This window comes from Ovis canadensis, chromosome 2 (assembly GCF_042477335.2).
Source record: "Ovis canadensis isolate MfBH-ARS-UI-01 breed Bighorn chromosome 2, ARS-UI_OviCan_v2, whole genome shotgun sequence".
Taxonomy (NCBI): Eukaryota; Metazoa; Chordata; class Mammalia; order Artiodactyla; family Bovidae; genus Ovis; species Ovis canadensis.
In genome coordinates, this window is record NC_091246.1 from 205,129,410 (window position 1) to 205,149,074 (window position 19,665).

Below are 19,665 nucleotides of genomic sequence, written 5' to 3' on the forward strand. Positions count from 1 at the left end.
TGTGAAGAGCCAACTCATTAGGATGCTGGGAAAGATTGAAGGCAGGAGGAAAAGGGGATGACAGAGAACGGGATGACAGAGAATGAGATGGTTGGATGGCATCACTGACTCAATGGACATGACTCTGATCAAGCTCCGGGAGATGGTGAAGGACACAAAAGCCTGGCATGCCGCAGTCCATGGTGTCCGCAGAGTCAGACACAACTGAGCAACTGAACAAAAGTTGCAATGAACAAAGCAAGAGTAGAAAATAATAATCATACAGATACACAAAAGCTGGAATATTTGTTAATGTAAATCAGATCAAATGATCTCAAATGACGTCCCTTTACACTTAGAATAAAATCCAAAGATGGCGCCATGGCCTCCCAGATACTATGAAAAAGCCCTCACTACCTCTGACCTCATTTCCTACCACTCTCACCCTCACTGACTGTAAGACAAAACCCTTGCTTCTCATACAACAGGCAAGACTGTTTGTGTCTGAGGCCTTTGCACTTGCTGTTCCCTTCCCAAATATTCACATAGTTCACCTGCTAACTTCATTTAGCCTGTTCATTATCACCTTCTCAGAGGCCCATCTGACCACCTTATATAAGACAACACCCCACTTTAGCTTCTCCATCTGCTTTTCATACTTTTTCCTCCAGCATATGATTATCTGACACTGTATTAATTGAATGAAAATTATTTCCCCTACTCTAGATTAGAAGCTCTATGATAAGACTTTTGTTCATTTATCCAGCACCTAAAACAGCGGAGAGTGAGTGCTCAATAACTATTTGTTTATTTCATTTAGCCAGCTACAATTTCTCAAAACCATGTGCGGTTAAGTATTGACATTATAGCTATCCTCACTTTACAGTTTACAAGAAACTATGGCATATAAAAGTTACATAAGGACCTAAGAACAAACAAAGTGAGAACAAATGTCAAGACTTGATGAATGATTCCTGAAATGGGTGAATGGAAGCAAAATCCGAATGGAAGCAAAATTTGGGCTGAGGGAAACCCAAACCATACATGAACACCAGGTAAAATGTTGGCCACACAGAAAGAAGGCAAACAGAACCGAGTCTCTTCTCTAAGGCCATAACCTTATTATATTGCCCTCATAACAACCTCACAGGGTAAGGACATCAGGTACATTCATTAACAGCAAGACTGACGCCATATTTCGCAGCCTGCAGGGGTGGCAGTTTCAGCCCAGCACTCACCGATTCGTACAGTTACATAATCGATACTCAGAACCTCGGGCTTCCTCCCGCCCCTGCGCTGGGCTCACGTGGCTGGCCTCGCGACCGGAAGCAGCCTCTAGAGAACCACGGCCGTTGGTGAATCTGAGGAACACTTCCTGAGCTGCTGCAGCGGGGAGCGGTCACGGTAATTCTTACGTCAGAGCACGGCGGGAACTGAACACCCGCCGGCCTAGAGGGATTCGTCCATGCGGCTCTGCGGTCCCTCTGATTGGCCGGCAGGATGACGTAGCTCGTTTACAGTGCGCTCTGTGGCAGTAGGAGTGTGCGTCAGCTTTGCGCAATAGGAAAGAGGAAAATGGGGCGTGTCTGACCGCTCAGGGGGCCCGCTGATTGGCTGGAGGGCGGCTACGCCGCGTGGCCCGGGCTGCCGGAGGAGGGCGGTGCCGTGGGCCTGGTCCGGGTTTACTGGAGACCGGCTTCAGTATGATCATGGCAGCTCGGATAGGTCAAAGAGCCCTGAAAAAGGTGGTTTCGGGATGCCATCCGAAGTCTGTGGCAGCCGCCAGAGTCCCGGCTCCAGCGCAGGTGCCTGCGAGGAACGTCAGGTAATGAACAACGGGGGCGCCGCAGCGAGGGTAATTTCTCCCTCCCCACGGCCTGTTGAGCAAGGGGACCCGGGACATTTGCGGTGAGGCAGGCGGATCGGATGCGTTTCCTCGTCTATGTAGACAAAGGGCCTACTACTGCCTTCGGCAAGTGACGGACTCAGGCCCCCTCTCTCCGCCCCCTTGGCCGGAGGGTCGCCAGCCTGTTCTGGTCGCCCCGTCTTGTTTGTGGTTCCCAGCCCTTGCGAGAGGCGGTGAATCATTTCGCTCAGCGACTTGGAAGCAGCTGATACAGCCACTTGATGCCGGGTGGGGTGAGGGTGCCTTTGGGCTCTTCCGGTCTCCTCCCCTACGGCCTACTGCTGTGTTCTCCGGAAGTTATAACTGCGGCACAGGAGTTGGGGCTGATGGATGTGGGAGTTTGTGGCCTGTCAGTGAGTCCCCTTTTGTTCCTCCAGAGTGTCCAGTGGCCAGAGGTGCTTTCCCCAGTTTCTGGTAGAGGTCTTTGCCCACCCCCGTCCCCACTTTAGTGCTGCTGCTAAGTCGCTTCAGTCGTGTCCAACTCTGCGACCCCATAGACGGCAGTCCACCAGGCTCCCTCGTCCCTGAAATTCTGCAGGCAAGAACACTGGATTGGGTTGCCATTTCCTTCTCCAATGCATGAAAGTGAAAAGTGAAAGTGAAGTTGCTCAGTCGTGTCTGACTCTTAGCGACCCCATGGACTGCAGTCCACCAGGCTCCTCCATCCATGGGATTTTCCAGGCAAGAGTACTGAAGTGGGATGCCATTGCCTTCTCTACTTTAGTGCTAGCTAAACTAAACCGAAGCCGAAGTAGGGGACTTGGATTTTTTTTTTTTTTTTTCCTGACATTGTAAGTTAGCAGTCCTGTAACCTTGAGTCAGAGTCTGCCTTCGATTTTCCAGGTTGGTTCTTTTTTGGTAAGTAATGGAAGAGGGCTTCCCTGGTGGCTCAGACGGTAAAGCGTCTACCTACAATGCGGGAGATCTGGGTTCAATCCCTGGATTGGGAATATCCCCTGGAGAACGAAATGGCAACCCCACTCCAGTACTCTTGCCTGGAAAATCCCATGGATGGAGAGCCTAGTAGGCTATAGTCCATGTGGTCTCAAAGAGTCCGACAAGACTGAGCGACTTCACTTTCACTTAAAGGAAGAGGAGACATGAAATTTTCCATATTTCCACCAGCTTCCTTTTATTAATGACACTTCAATAAATTATGCTCGAAAATTAAAGTTAACTTTTAAAATTAATTCAGTTTTAATCTGTACAGGATGGAGGGAGAAAGCACAAATGTGGTTGAGCTCCTTCCAGGACATTTAGAGTCAATGAATTTTTTGAAGATATCAACAACCCAATCAACTCTAAATCCTTTTAGACATTTTTTGGTCGAAACTGAAATAAAATCATCTCACATCCTTTACTCTTGCTTTAGGAAATAGCTTTAAAAAGTTCCAAGCCTAACACTGTATCTTACTTTACTGCTTGTATTGCTCTTATAAAATGCTGGCTGTTACTTTTGAGAAAAAAATTGCTTTAGTGATCAAATTAAGGTTTAAATTTCAGTCTAAATATTTACTGTTCATGATAATGAAAAGGGAGATAATTTATGAGTTCATTGCAAGGCTGATTCTGGCCTTTATTATAATACAGTATTTAGGTTGTAGTACTGGAAGTTTAGTGACCAAAAAACTGTCCTCCTTTTGTTCAATTTTCATTCTATCGTTTAAACGTGTATGACTGTAAGGTTCTCATATTGTAGTTGAAGACATACTATTCTTGATAAAGTATGAAGATGGATGTGTTGTCCAGGGCATTGTAACCATAATATGCAAACTGATCAGAAAACTCCTATTGTGCTCAGTCCTGTCCGACTGTTTGTGACCCCCATGGACTGTCACTTGGTCATTTTTCTTCCACCCACATAGCACCTGTTACATCTTACTTCCGTCTCTAGTTCACTATTGCCTTCTCTCTCATTCTGTTCTTTTTGCACTAGTTATTGCTGTTCTGTGTCTACATCACGTCCAATTCTTTGCGACCTCATGAACTGTAGCATGCCAGGCTCTGCCCTCCACCATCTCCTGAAGTTTGCACAAACTCACGTCCATTGAGTCAGTGATGCTATCCAACCATCTCATCCTCCTGCTGCCCTCTTCTCTTTTCACCATCAATCTTCCCAGCATCAGGGTCTCTTCTGATAAGTTGGGCTCTTCACATCAGGTGGCCAAAGCATTGGAGTTTCAGCTTTAGCATCAGTCCTTCCAGTGAATATTCAGGGTTTATTTCCTTTAGGATTGACTGGTTTGATCTCCTTACAGTCCATCCCTGATCTTCTTACTGAATAGCCCCAGTTTCTTCAATCATTCTTTAACTCAATTTTCTCTTCCAGCCACACTATGGGATGTCAGTGTCCTTAAAGAAGTTTTATTTATACATAAATCATATTTTATATGAATCAAATTTTATATGTAACATGAGATTTCACCAGGCCACTCCTTTCTCTGTTAAAAAAATAACTTGAAGACTTGATTTAATGAAATATTCTCTTAGGGGGAACACTTTAAGAGCATCTCATTGAGAATAAATACCAAATTGCTTTATACTGACCAGTAGTCCCCAGCATGATCCAGCTGCAGCCTCTCTTGCTAACATTATTTCATCGTGCTCTCACCGTGGCTTGCTATACTTCTGCTTCACTGTTAATCTTTTTGAGAGTCTGGATGCTGCCAGGCTCTTTGCCTAGTACTTGGAATGGTCTGTATCTACCTCTCCTCCTCCCATGTACAGACACACACATATGTGTGTATGAGAGAGAGATCTTATATATGTGTACACACACATTATGTACATATATACCTGTTTCACCCTTTACATGGCTGTAGTTGTTGTTCAGTTGCTCAGTGGTGTCTGACTCTTTGCAACCCCATGTGCTGGAGCATTCCAGGGTTCCCTGTCCTTTACCATGTCCCAGAGTTTGCTCAAACTCATGTCCGTTGAGTCAGTGATGCCATCCAACCATGTCATTCTCTATCATCCTCTTCTCCTCCTGCCTTCAGTCTTTCCCAGCGTCAGGATTTTTTCCAGTGAGTTGGCTCTTCACATCAGGTGGCCAAAGTATTGAAGCTTCAGCTTCAGCATCAGTCCTTCCAATGAATATTCAGGGTTGATTTCCTTTAGTATTGACTGGTTTGATTTCCTTGCAGTCCAACGTACTTTCAGGAGTCTTCTGAAGTACCACAGTTCAAAAGCATCAGTTCTTTGGTGCTCAGCCTTTGTTTATTTTCTAGCTCTTACATCTGTACATGACTACAAAAACCATAGCTTTGACTATATATACCTTTGTAGGCAAAGTAATGTCTCTGCTTTTTAATACGCTGTCTAGGTTTGTTATAGTTTTTCTTCCAAGGAGCAAGCGTCTTTTAATTTCATGGTTGCAGTCACCACCCACAGTGATTTTTGAGCCCAAGAAAATAAAGTCTGTCACTGTTTCCATTGCTTCCCATCTATTTGCCATGAAGTGATAGGACCAGATGCCATGATCTTAGTTTTCTGAATGTTGAGTTTTAAGCCAGCGTTCTCACTCTCCTCTTTTACCTTTATCAGGAGGCTCTTTAGTTCCTCTTTGCTTTCTGCCATAAGGGTGGTATCATCTGCATATCTGAGGTTATTGATATTTCTCCCAACAATCTTGATTCCAGCTTGTGCTGCTTCCAGCCCAGCGTTTCTCATGATGTACTCTGCATAGAAGTTAAATAAGCAGAGTGACGATATACAGCCTTGACATACTAGTTTCCCAATTTGGAACCAGTCTATTGTTCCATGTCTGGTTCTAACTATTGCTTCTCAGCATATAGGTTTCTCAGAAGGCAGATAAGGTGGTCAGGTATTCCCATCTCTTTAAGAATTTTCCACACTTTGTTGTTAACCTGCACAGCCAAAGGTTTTAGCATAGTCAATGAAGCAGATGTTTTTCTGGAATTCTCTAGCTTTTTCTATGATTCACCAGATGTTGGCAATTTGATCTCTTTTCTTCTGCCTTTTCTAAATCCAGTTTATACATCCAGAAGTTCTCAATTCACATACTATTGAAGCCTAGCTTGAAGGATTTTGAGCATTACTTTGCTAGCATGTGAAATGAGTGCAACTGTGCAGTAGCTTGAATGTTCTTTGACATTTCCCTTCTTTAGAATTGGGATGAAAACTGACCTTTTCCAGTCCTGTGGCCACTACTGAGTTTCCCAAATTTGCTGGCATATTGAGTGCAGCACTTTAACAGGATCATCTTTTAGGATTTGAAGTAGCTCAGCTGGAATAACTCCTCCTTATCCATTATGCCTCAGCTGAAATACAACCTTGGAGGACTTCCTGCATCACCCTATCTAAAGGAGGTCCTAATTACATGTCCCCACACCCATTTCTATTTTAGTGGCTTATTTAATCCTCAACTAGAATGTAATCTTTATATTTGTTTATTCACCGTTATGCCCCTAGTGCCTGGCACAGAATAGCAGCTCAATAAATATGTGAACTAATGTACAAATAGTAGTGTATAATAGTTATGAAATAATCTTACTAGTGTAAAGGCTAAAAATATATAGGTGAACAAAAGCATATCAGGCATCTGTATTATGAAGTACCCTAAACAGTTAACATTCTAATTACCTTGACATATGTTTTTACATACACACATGGAAATGGAGATTGGAAGGTAAAAGATAATTGAGCAATAGGTCTGACAGGCCCGCCACATATACAGTGGAGACAGGGACCTAATTTCAGATGTCATGTGGATGCAGCTGGGAAAACAAGGTGGGTAGATGAGTTAAAAATTGGACAATGAATATTCTCCCATCCTAGGGCAGTAATATGTTGTTAACACATGACTGCAGACTAAAAGCCAGCTCTGAGAGATACCTTTTGTGTCTGAAGGCTCTAACCCTAACTGTAAGCTGGTATTTTTAGTTTTCTTTATGGTGCCCAAGAAGCTTATTTTTTGCATGTGTAATTTTTCGGAAATATTCTAAAGTTGCAAACATCTGAAGTATGATTGTTATTTAATGGTCTCTACTTTGTTTGCTCTCAATTGTTAATGTTACTCAATCAGGTAATTTCTGTCTTTTTAGTTATTTAGCTTCCTGTGGTATACTGATGAGCAGAACTCTTCCACTACATACCTCAGTTTTTCCTAAGAAGACACGTGCAAGAACCTTCTTCAGAATTGCTGCACCATTAATAAACAAAAGAAAAGAATATTCAGAAAGGAGAATTATAGGGTTTGTATATAGTAACAGATATATTAAAAGAGCATGTTCACAATGTTCTTTAGAATATTGTGCTTCTTTTTTTCTAGATTCGTTTCTTACAGACCAAGCTCTGATTTTCTCACCCTTGCTATTTTATAAATAGTGGTTGAATGAATATGGTAACTTTATATAGGATAGGTTTAAATCTTGACATTTAAAGAAAATAAACTGTTTATGTCCTGCGTTTTTGTACACTATTCTTTTTTATAGTGGCATCATTACTGATATGTTGGGCCAAATATGTTTGTGTAGCTCCCACCTACACACATACACACATACATAGGTAAGTATATATAAACATACTAAGAGGCCCCTACCATCCAGAGCTGAGGTTGGCAAACTTATTCTGTAAAGGGCCAGTTGGTAAATAGGTTTTTGGACCATACTGTCTCTGTTGCAACTACTCAACACAGTTGGTGTAGCCCAGAACTAACAGTGGACAGTGTGTAATAAATGGGCATGGTTGTGTTCCAATAAAACTGTTTACAGAGTCAGGCAAGAACCTAGGCCCCATCCAACTTGGTACTTTTGTGATTCCTCGGTCTTCAGGATCTCTTAAAAGAAACACCTGATGCTTAATCATATTGGTCCTGGAAGTGACACACAGTGCTTACTCTCAGATGTTATTGGCAAGAAGTAGTCATGTGACAGCTGTTTAATTTGTAGCCTACTGGTGGCCAGTAAGAATACCACGTAAAGCAAGCCTTGATACTTGGATAGTTAGACATCTTTGCCCCAGATGGTGTCTTAAAAACAGAAATGGCAACAAAAAGATGAAAAATCAAATAGTGAATTGGTCTGCTTTACTTTTGAATTACTAATAATATCTCCCTTTTACTGTGAACTTGCATTTGACAGGCCTGCTGGCTGCTCTATATTGTTTCATTTAATTCTCACAATAATCGTGATCTAGGTATATTTTTCCCATTGTAAAGATGAAGAAACTGAAACTGAGAAATTATGTTGTGTCATGACTCCAAAGCTTATTTTTCCCACCATATTTATTTATTCTTTCTTGTTTCCTTTTTCTTATGCTAAAATTCTTTTTATTACAAATTGGTCTTATCTAATGATCACCTTCCCCCATATATTGTTTGATGTAAACACATAATAGCTACCATTTATGAAGTGCTTAGTAAGCATTGTGCATTATGTCAAAACTATTTCCTTTAACCCTTAAAATAACTCGGTAGAGGTATTTTTCAACTATGGATGAAGAAAATTGAGAAGTTAAGCAACTTAGGCTCACATGAAACTACTATGTTTTAGAATTGATATTTGAATATAATAGACTACTTTTATGCAAATAGCTTCCAGTCTAGCGGGTCTCATACATCTTCATGGGATTTATATTGGCATTTATTTCCAAGTGTCTGAGAACATGGGGAGAGTAGAGTAGGTGTATTTACTCTTTCCTCTGTGGGCCTCATTTCATGATCATAAAAATTAATTTAAATGTATATAAACACTCATTCTGTCATGTTCCAAACATACCCTTTTGAAATTTAGAATGTAGTTGTTCACTGCATCATTTTGAGATGAGTTCTATTTTAGCAGTGTTGACTCTTTATAACCGAGAATAATACGTGTTTGGTTTTCATTGTTCAGTGGTCTTTATATGTATCCACAGTGTGGTGGTTTTTTTTTTTTTTTTTTTAAACCCTGATGTATCTTTGTGGAATTTATTTCTAGGTATTTTGCCTTTGTATGCGACTGTTTTCTACTTGTTAGTATAGAAACAGTATTAATTTTTATATATTTCTTAACAGGCTAGGTCACTGAATTCTTGATTGATTCATTTTTGATTTGATAGTCATATCACCTGCCAGTTTATAATTTTGCTTAATTCTTTTCCACACGTGTGCCCATATTTCATGCTCTGATTTAATTTCTTTGACATTTTAGAACAATGTCAAATGACAGTAATGATGGCATCATTGGTTTCTTTCTAATGCTGATAGTAATGCTTCTTAAATTTTACTATCTGTGAAGGGAATCATACAATGATTTTGTTTTGGCTAAATAATATGGTTATAATAATTCTTAGTACTGAACCATCCATACTATGTATGGTTGATTGTATGTACTATGGATGATTCATCCATACATCCTGAAATGAGTTGCATTTGATTGTTTTATTTTTTTAATATATTACTGGGATTATATATGCTGGTATTTTACCTAGAAGTTTTGCTTCAGTACTCACAGGTAATATGGGTTTATAGATTTTTTATGTTCTTTGTGAAGTTTGGGTTGGCAGGGTGTTAGGCTGGCTCATAAAGAGTGAGAAATTCCCCTTTTTTGTGTTATAGAATTGATTTTTTTTCTTAATTACAAAGTGTTTGCATACTTGTATAAATACTTAACAATTTAGAAGTATATATACTAGAATGAAAAGAAAATAGAAAAAAAGAATTTTAAAAAGACACAAAAGAAAAAATAGAAATATATATATTAAAGAGTTAGTCTGTTTTTAATCCTACTCTTTTTTTCCTGAATTACAACTGGTAATTGTTTAATTTATATCCTTTTAGGACTTTTAAAATATATTTTCATTACAGTCTATTAACAATTATTTTCAGAAAAAGCAAATACCAAATGTTTAAAATTGAGGAATTACAGTATATACTTATATCCATTTCTCAAATGGATAATAAAGTTGTATATAAAGCAGACAAGATATATACAATTTTATTATCTATCTAAGAAATATTGTAAGTATCTAGTATATTTCCTCAATTATTAAACACTTGATATTTGTGCCTTTTTTCATGTAGCAATATATTTTAAACCTCTTTGCTCTAAAGTATATGGTTGACCCTTGAAAGATGGGGTTTTGGGAGTACAGACCCACACACAGTAAAAAAAAAATCTGCATACTGCTATTTCTGTTTGAAAACAAGGAATTGATAAATGATTTATCCAAAGGCAGGAAGCTGAAACAGCTGGTATAAAATCAAGACTCAAACCTTAGTTTATTTGATTCCACATACAGTGATTTCTAATTGAAGACAAACTCTCCCCCACATTTAATTAAAAAATCTGTAAAACAAAAATGCAAGTACTATATTTATCAAAAAAACTCTTATGTAAGTAGACCCACACAGGGCAAACCTGTGTTGTTCAAGGGTGAACTGTACATTTGGTCTTAATCCTTTTAGATAACTGATGAGTTCCACAGTATGAATGTACCATAATTCATGAGCCATTTATTATAAAGCAGTATTAATGTGTGTGCCAGATGACTTCTTGCCTCATACACAGTAAGTTTTATTTATTCAATTTAAAGCAGGGGTCCCCAATCTCTGAGGTCTAATACCTGATGATTTGAGGTGGAGCTGATACAATAATAATAGCAATAAAGTGTCCAATAAATGTTATGTACTTGAATCATCCTGAAACCATCCTCTCTTCCCTACTGCATGGAAAAATTGTCTTTCATAAAACTAGCCCCTGATGCCAAGAAAGTTGGGGACCGCTGATTTAAAGTGTATATGTACTGTATAAATAGGTGCAGTTAACACCTTTCCTTTTTTTTTTTTTAAAGTTATTCTATGCAGGAAATGTATGATGTAGTATCTGGAATGGAGGATTACAAGCATTTTGTTCCTTGGTGTAAAAAATCAGATATAATATCAAGGAGATCTGGATACTGCAAAACACGATTAGAAATTGGGTTTCCACCTGTATTGGAGCGCTATACATCAGTAGTAACCTTGGTGAAACCACATTTGGTGAAGGTAATGGTTTTGTTTTTTGTTGTTTTTAAATATTCCTCAACTAGTGATATATTAAATGGATTAATGTATAATAGCTTAAGAAGATTTCCCTAAACTAATAGGAGGAGGGAAAAACAAACTGTTACATCACTTAAGTTATTTTATTTTATACAATATTAGTATTATTCTTTCCAAATAGAAATTTAACTAGAACATGGAAATGAGAAGCTTTTTCTTTTGTCCTTCTGTTGAACTGCTGACCCCTAGGAAAGATTCAGCCACACAAGTGAGAAATGTTTTAATTTAATATTGATACTTGTGCTTTTTTTTTTAAGTTAAGGCAGGGAAAGTGGTGAGAGGATGAAGAAAGATAGAAAAGATATAAAAGTGGAGAATATAAACATTGTTGAAGTCATCCTGCCATGTACCAGGTACTGACATGCCAGGTGCTGTTGCATGCATTGTGTTAATCATCTTACCCTTCTCAGAGAAGGGTGCATACATAGCAAAGGCACTCAGACTTCAACACATGAAAAAGGAGAACTCCAGAGTTACATTACCATTTATTTTGACTTCCTAGAGTGTGGTAAACAAAGACTTTCAAAGCTTGAGTTGTGTTTTGTGCCCACTTGATTTAGTGGGGGTATCATTTCTTGGTTATTGGCCAGAGCTAAGTGCCTTTTTCGCCTCTTTGTCAGTCATTGAGGACATGCAGCTCTCATACCAGAAAGAATATACTGTCCAGTGAAGCTAAGACATTGGAGTCCACCCTAGTCCCACTGTCAAAACGTCAACTCCACTTGAAAGTCCGTGCCCCATACCCACCGGTTTGCCTCATAGTTTTGCAGTTTTTACCTACTGTAGTGCACTGCCTGCCGTATAGTAGCTAATGTATTAAGCTCTACAGTGCTTTACTTGAATTGTTTGATCTTCACAACGGACCTCTGAGATGCAAATTTTTATCCTCGAGTATGCTGAGCCTTAGAAGAGTTAGATAGCTTGCCCAGGGTTACATAGCCAAGACTACAGTCTGTCTGACAACAGCGAATATCTCTATAAATCTTACGATTGAGTCCCGTGACCTCAGTCTCTTACCATTCAGATTCTTATAACTTCGATCTTAACATATCCTGCATCTAACTAAAGAACTCTAAAACCGTATCATTTTCTCCCCTGGCTTTCTTCCTTTCCCTGACTTCCATGAATGTACCGTATAGTACTTACTCCACAGCCCTGTGCCTTTGCATATTGTTCCCTCTTCTCTCTGTAATGAACTTGATTCTTTGCCTGTTAATCCTTCAAATCCCAGCCTGCTTTCTCCCTTTCCTTTCATCTGGCTAGTCTGTTCTACCTCGGTGATTCCTCTAGGCTTTGCATGTGCTTTATTTATTTCTCTTACCACTCTTTAGTATAACTTCTTTCTTCCTTTGGATTTCTGCTTGACAGAATCGAGCTACTTAAGGGAATGGGAGATCTTCTTTTTCATCTCTGAATCCTCAGTTATGAGGCTTTTGTTTATGAAGTTCTCACTGCTGTGTTCCTGTGTTCCTGTATATCCAGATGTTCATAGTAATTTCAGTAACCTTCAGCACTGCCAAGGAGGCAGGAAACTTTTTTTTAATTATAATAGTATGTATTATATATTACTATCTTAATTTTAGGAGGCTTAGAGAAATTAAGAGCCCACATAAATTTATACTGTGTATGTCTGATTCCAAAATTATTTTTCTATCAAAATAAGCTGCCTCACTTAATGTGCTAATTTATTATTTAAGGGCTTCCCAGGTGGCACTAGTAGTAAAGAACCCACCTGCCAATGCAGGAGACATAAGAGACTGGGGTTCAATTCCTGGGTCAGGAGGAGGAAATGGCAACCATCTCCATTATTTTTGCCTAGAGAATCCCACGGACAGAGGAGCCTGGCAGGCTACAGTCCGTGAGGTCACAAAGAGTTGGACATGACTGAAGCAACTTAGCATGTTAGCACGACCTAAAGGTTAGGCAGCATTTGAGGGTTGTTCTGGAGACCCAAGGTACACACAAATTCATACTGTGTATGTCTGATTCCCAAATTATTTTTCTATTAAAATAAGCTGCCTTACTTAATGTGCTAATATTTAAAGACATATTTGAGAATAAAACACAGCTATGTTCAGCTTTTAATTTTCCCTGGGCTCAGGTTCTAGATCTTAATACCTTATATATATATATGACATAATACCATATATATATATATGACATAAAATAAAAATTAGAACCAAGAAAGCAACAAAAGCTGTGACATTTTTTATTAGCTGCCCCAAATGTGCCTGTGACTTGACATGTCAGTGATTCTACATGAATCATAGATTCATCAGTCTGTAATGGCCAGAAGCCCACTTGCTGTGTTCAGTATCTCTGTTAGGAATGAGACCATTGGCAGTATTGTCCCTATCAAAACATACCAGTAAAAATCTGTGGGTCCTTGGGCTAGGTTATTGATACAAGTACAGCACTGCCAAATTTTGTTAAAAACATAGTCAGAGGAAGGTGCTATATTGTACTGATTATTCCCAACAGCTGTTTCTCCCTTACTATTAAATTTCTTTCTTTTTTTTTTTCCTTACTATTAAATTTCTTATAAGCTTCATACATGATTGTAAAGAAGGATGGAATGCTTTACCTTAAAGTTGGGTAACTGAAAAAGTTGTAAAAAATTAGAAATAAAAGTAAATAAATTGCTTGCTTCAGCAGCAAATATACTAAAATTGGAACAATATAAAGATCAGCATGATCCCTGCACAAAGATGAATGCAAATTCATGAACCATTCCATATTTTGGGGAAGCTCATTGTGGTACTCTGTGACCACCTAGAGGGGTGGGGAATTGGGGGGAAGTTCCAGAGGGAGAGGATATATGTATACTTAAGGCTCATTCACATTGTTGTATGGCAGAAGCCAACACATGACTGTAAAGCAGTTATCCTCCAGTTAAAAAAAAAAGGTCGTCCCTGGTGGTCCAGTGTTGAAACCTCACTTTTCCCCTGCAGGGAGCACAGGTTTGATCCCTGATTGGGGGACAAAAGATAAAACAAGCCACAAGGCACAGCCAAAAAAAAAAAATAAAATTGGATAACTGAAATAATATTTTATTATAGATTTTTGATGGTTTTAAAAATTAGATGTTCATTATTGAACCAAGTATAAAGCCACATGCTTTGGGGGAAAATTTTTTTTTTTTTAATACGAACTAGATTTATTTAGAAGAAACTTTACAGAGTATGGGCCATCTCAGAAGGCAAGAAGCCTTGAAGATATTTTTTTACTTTAATGACTTTTTTGTGTCTAAACAAAAAACTTTCACTGGTTTCCATATTAAAAATTAAAAATTTTTTAATAAATGTGAATAGAGCATTTCTTTTAAAATGCTTTTTAGTATGGGTGCAATTTATAATGATTCTATAGTAGTGAAAGTAAAAGTCGCTTAGTCGTGTCCGACTCTGCGAACCCATGGACTGTATAGTCCATGGAATTCTCTAGGCCAGAATACTGGAGTGGGTAGCCTTTGCCTTCTCCAGGGGGTCTTCCCAATGCAGGGATTGAACCCAGGTCTCCCTCATTACAGGTGGATTCTTTACCAGCTGAGCCACCTGGGAAGCCCAAGACTTTCAAACAAGAGTTTAAGAATAGCCTGCTTTTGAGGGAACATAGCATATATATTCTTGAGGTCAGTTGTCTACTAGTATAATAAGGCCCAGATGGCATCTTAGGATAGTAAATAAAGAAGTTGAACTTCATTCAAGGTCATAACCAGTTCTGACAGTGTCTTAGTAACTGTGGTCCTGGCCACCATTTTTCACACTGGAAGGCAACTCTTGGATGGGTCTCAACCGGCATTTTTTAATGCTAGAGAATGGGACATGTCAGATTACACTGCACATAGTATCACTGTGAATTACGTTTCAGTGTACACACGTATGTGAAATAACGAGCACTGAAGAGGTGAGAGGTCAGAAAGCAATGAGTCAGGACTAGACTTAACAAGAAAACTGGAACCATAGAGGCCCCTAGAGATACAGAATAGTGAGTTAGAGAAAGTAAATGTGATTGATAAGGAAGATCTCTGGGCAGGCAAGAATTACAGAATTGTTGTAGGGATCTATGCCAGATTCCTTACAAGTATTAAATTTAGCCATCTCATAGTGATGGTAAAAAATAGGCATTATGCTCATTTTACAGGTTAAGGAAATACATTACAGGGAATTAACTTGTTCAGGATCACTAATAAGTGGCAGAGCTGGAAATAAACTTCCAGATAGTAACTCCCTATTTTGTTGTGGGGGGAGAACTCTGAAGTAGCACAGTGGGTGGCAGCAGTGGAAGAGAGAACTGGTAGTAATCTTGGGAATCCCAGGAGAAAGGAAAATGGCTTATGTCGGCAAGAGATCTCTTCCTAGTACCAAGCTAAAGAGATCTTTTTGTCACCTGTGATCTAATCTATAAAAATATTTACTTTGAACTAAAGCATCCTCAATTATAGATTCTGGACAATCCAAGTGGTATTTTACTGATTTTTGTTTTGTTTCATTTTGTTCTAGGCATCCTGTACTGATGGGAAGCTCTTCAATCATTTGGAGACTGTTTGGCGTTTTAGCCCAGGTCTTCCTGGCTACCCAAGAACTTGTACTTTGGATTTTTCAGTAAGTCTCTCATACAGCTCTCTATTTGTTCCAAATATCAAATAAAGTTGGTAAAGAAGGAGTAATTCATTTTTATTAGAACCCAGATGCTATAATTAGTAAACTGCATGCATAGCAATTAGGCTTCCCAGGTGGTTCAGTGGTAAAGAATCCGCCTGCCAATGCAGGAGACGCCAGAGATTCAGGTTCAGTCCCTGGGTCAAGAAGATCCCCTGGGGTAGGAAATGGCAACTCACTCCAGTATTCTTGACTGGAAAATCCCATGGACAGAGGAGCCTGGGGGCCCTAGTCCATGGGGATGGAAAGAGCTGGACACAACTGAGCAACTGAGTGTGCTCACGTGTACTCACGTGCGCACACACACGCACACTTATGCATAACAATTACTATGAGACTTTTTTTTTTATCTCAAATTTCTGAGGATTGAATATCTTTTTCTGCACTGACTATTTTTTTTTTTTTTGGCACTAATTTTATAAGACAGAATGCTAGGGGAAATTCCCTGGCAGTCCAGTGGTTAGGACTCTACACTTCCACTGCAGGGGACACTGGTTCAATCCCTGGCTGGGGACTAAGATCTCGCATGTTGCATGGCACAGTCAACGAAAAGGAAAGAATGCCAATGACCTTTTCTCTCTCTCTCTTTCCTGAAACCTTGAATGCCTTCTCTATTTTCTAGTTTTTGCAAGTCCATAGATGATAAGACACGTCTTGCCTACTACCAGCTTAATAACAGTGTAACACCAAATGAAATGTGTACATTGATCTGCATCTTATGAATTGCAGAAATAAAATGCAAAGGAAAATATATTTTTAAATTTAAGCACTATGGTATTGATATTTCCTTGTTCATATCACCTTAGCAATAGCAAACTTAAAGTCACTTGTGTGGCTTTCTATTTACATGAGTTGGTTCCTGTATTTGCAGCTCAGGCTTACATTTTAAAATATGGTTATAATTTTGAGTAAATTACTGTATGCTGGTCTCAGCTCTTAGGTTGCTTTCATTTTCATTTCATAATTTTTTCATAAAAATTAGTGGACAATAATGGAACACTTGGGGAAATTTGAATGAAACCTCTATAGAGTAGATAATAGCATTACTATCTAGTAATATTAACTCTTGTCTGTTAATCTCCTGGTTTTAATTGCACTGTGGTTATATAAAACCTGAAATCTGGGTGGTGGGCATATGAGAAATCTTAGTGGTATTATTGCAACTTTTTAATAAGTAAAATTGTTTTAAAATTAAAAATTAAAACTTTTGAAAGTTAGTGGATATTTCATCCTTAAGGCATTATTTCTCAGACTGGTTGCTTTGAATTCAGTCTTGAGGGGATATAAATGAAATTTAAATCCTTGTCTACTTTAAGATGGAAGCACCTTTGCCATCTAGTTTGTGGATTAACCCCACCTTTCTGGTATTAACTTGTGGAAATAACCTATCAGAGAGATCACTTCCCTTCCTTACTTCCTTTTGGGAAGTCGTGACCGACTCTTTGTGACCCCACGAACTGTAGCCTGCCAGGTTCCTCTGTCCATGGAATTCTCCAGGCAAGAACACTAGAGTAGGTAGCTGTTCCCTTCTCCAGGGGATCATCCCAACCTAGGGATCGAATCCAGGTCTCCCTCATTGCGGATGGATTCTTTACCAGCTGAGCTACCATTTCTTTTTGGGAAGGAAGGTAGCTCTTAAAGGGACACACTAATAAGAAGCTAAAGTGATAAATATGATATTCATTTAGCAAAGCTTTTCTTCCAGTTTTTTTTTAACTTAATAAAATCAGACTCTTTGCCATAAAATGAGATTCATTGACTCTGTTTTATATACGTCTGTTGTGTAGCCACTGTTGTGCTTACTACAGTAAAAAAAAGTCTCCCTCTTATCGATGTTAAAAATCTCATCTAGATATAGGCCCATATTGCTCTGCCTTAGGTATTGGGCCAATTAGCCCGTTTGACTGTGCAAACACCATTACCCTAAGTAGAGATTTAGTAAAAGAAGGGTCTTTCTAAAATAGTTATTAACATTTTCCTACAGATTTCTTTTGAATTTCGCTCACTTCTACACTCTCAGCTTGCCACATTGTTTTTTGATGAAGTTGTAAAGCAGATGGTAACTGCCTTTGAAAGAAGAGCGTGCAAGCTGTATGGTCCAGAAACAAACATACCTCGGGAATTGATGCTTCATGAAGTTCATCACACGTAAAGAAAAAAGGAAATGGTCACCTACTTGTATCTAGTTTATTCACTTTTAGGAAGTGCTTTCATCATTTGCTTTCAGAAGTCAGAAAGCATTTGTCAAACCCAGCTTTGATTATAAACCCATACTCTTGAAAATTTGCACTTGGAATATGGAACCACATGTACATAGAATTCAATCAAGTATAATTCAGAGTAGTATGTATATTAGAATATTTACAATAATAGGATGACATCACTGTTGCTGGAATACTGATATCACTCTTTTGAGCAGAAATTGAAACTGTAAATTTAAACCTTTTACTTATTACCTCACCTGAAAGAGGTTGGTTGAGCTACTCATGCAGTGTGTACTATATTAACCATATCATGTTTAAGTTATTAATTTCAGATTATTTATAACTTATTGTCTTAGGGCCTGCCTCGTGGCTTAGGATATTTGAGTAATCATCAGATATTTAAAGTAAAAACTTTGGCTTAAAAATACTGTTAATGAAGGTTCCCTGGCACTTTTCTTATTTTTAGATTGTTCCTATGGATAGTAGTAGATAATTCAGTATTATACTAAGGTTAGCTTCCAGATAAACAATTATTCTTTATTTTTATTTTTGGTGAGTGGTCCAGAGAGTATTTTTTTGGTCCAGATTTTAAGCTACTTTTCTCATAGTTTGCCACCCTCTCTCTGATACTTTGACTGCTGTGTCAGTAATGCTGAATCTGTGTCAAATTTGTCTACAGCAGTGGGCAATAGATCAAGATAAGTTGGTTGATGTGTCTGCAGCACCATGCATCCTTATTTTCTATTTATTGTGTGTATTCACTTTCGATAATGTATTTCAAACTGATATTTTTGTAAACAAATCAACATAAGGACTGAAGTGGTAACTTAATAAAGTTAATTTGTTTATTTTTTGTACAGTTATTTTGGTTATTGAAATATCTCAAAATACTTTAACAAAAACAAATCTGGGCAAAATTCAGTCTTCCTTTAATCAGTATTAATCCTCTTTCCTTCCTTCATCTCCTACCCAACAACCCTTTTGCATTAATCATCCATTGTTTCCTCAGATCAGCCAAGGACTTCATGGGTTAGTTCCCTCTGTTGAATGCATGTTTGCATTAATCGGTTGTAAGTGGCTGCTCTCTGCCACGTGGTAGGTATACTGTGGTGAAGGATTTATACAGTCCACTCACATGGAGCTTGGTTTGTGCCTTCACATAGGTAAAGTAATTTTCCACTGACAAATGAAGTGTTTTCCCACGGCATAAGTAGTTTTTATATAATTATATACCTTTTGGGACTTTCTTGGTGGTCCAGTAGTTAAGACTGCAAGCTTTCACTGCAGGGAGCACAGGTTCAATCTCTGGTCAAGGAACTAAGATCCTGCATGCCAGATTTTTTTTTTTTTAATTGTGTACCTTTTAAATGAGAAAAGTATTTTTTATTGTTTTTCTTGCTAAGTGACAAAGATAAGATCTAGGTATTTTTTTCCCAGCACAGTACTACTCTGTTTATGGAAATAAGAACCTGTACTTTACTACTATTCTTACAAATACCATAAGTCAGTTCTTAGGTTCAGAATCTAACTTAGTGGTTGGACATAACTGGCTGGTATTATGATAGTATGTAGATGGTATTTTAGTGAGGGAACCCAGGAATACCCAAATATTGCCTTGATCTAGCACATCCCTTTGACCCATGAGGTTCCCCAAGTATCATTAGAATGTGAGTCTTAGAAGTGATAGAGAAAACCCAGGCAGTCTGGCTCCAATATCTGTGCTCTTGTGTTTGCTCTGAAGGCTGTGACCTGTGGAGTTAAGGTGGCACTAGTGGTAAAGAACCCACCTACCATTGCGGAAGACATAAAGAGACCCGGGTTCGATCCCTGAATCCAAAAGATCCCCTAAAGAAGGAAACAGCAACCCACTCCAGTATT

At 38.7% G+C, this 19,665-nt stretch overlaps 2 protein-coding genes and 1 pseudogene across 5 annotated transcripts in view; 2 read left to right on the top strand and 1 right to left on the bottom strand.

Moving 5' to 3' along the window:
* SF3B1 (splicing factor 3b subunit 1) overlaps window positions 1–1,567 on the bottom strand; it is a 58,101-nt gene extending 56,534 nt beyond the window's left edge. For 2 of the 4 annotated variants that reach the window (XR_011254636.1, XM_069577915.1), the window contains exon 1: window positions 1,218–1,567. The gene's annotated coding sequence lies outside the window, so the exon portion shown is untranslated. The remainder of the gene's footprint in view (window positions 1–1,217) is intronic. The other 2 variants (XR_011254637.1, XM_069577917.1) reach the window with 1 other exon arrangement.
* On the top strand, window positions 1,284–18,635 carry COQ10B (coenzyme Q10B). Its single transcript, XM_069577918.1, has 5 exons — window positions 1,284–1,804; window positions 6,949–7,098; window positions 10,676–10,868; window positions 15,425–15,526; window positions 17,568–18,635. The coding sequence occupies exons 1-5, from the start codon at window positions 1,683–1,685 to the stop codon at window positions 17,733–17,735; spliced, it is 735 nt and encodes a 244-aa protein (XP_069434019.1). The 5' UTR covers window positions 1,284–1,682; the 3' UTR covers window positions 17,736–18,635.
* Window positions 13,569–13,667, top strand: LOC138434842 (U6 spliceosomal RNA; annotated as a pseudogene).
* Window positions 18,636–19,665: the final 1,030 nt, after the last annotated feature.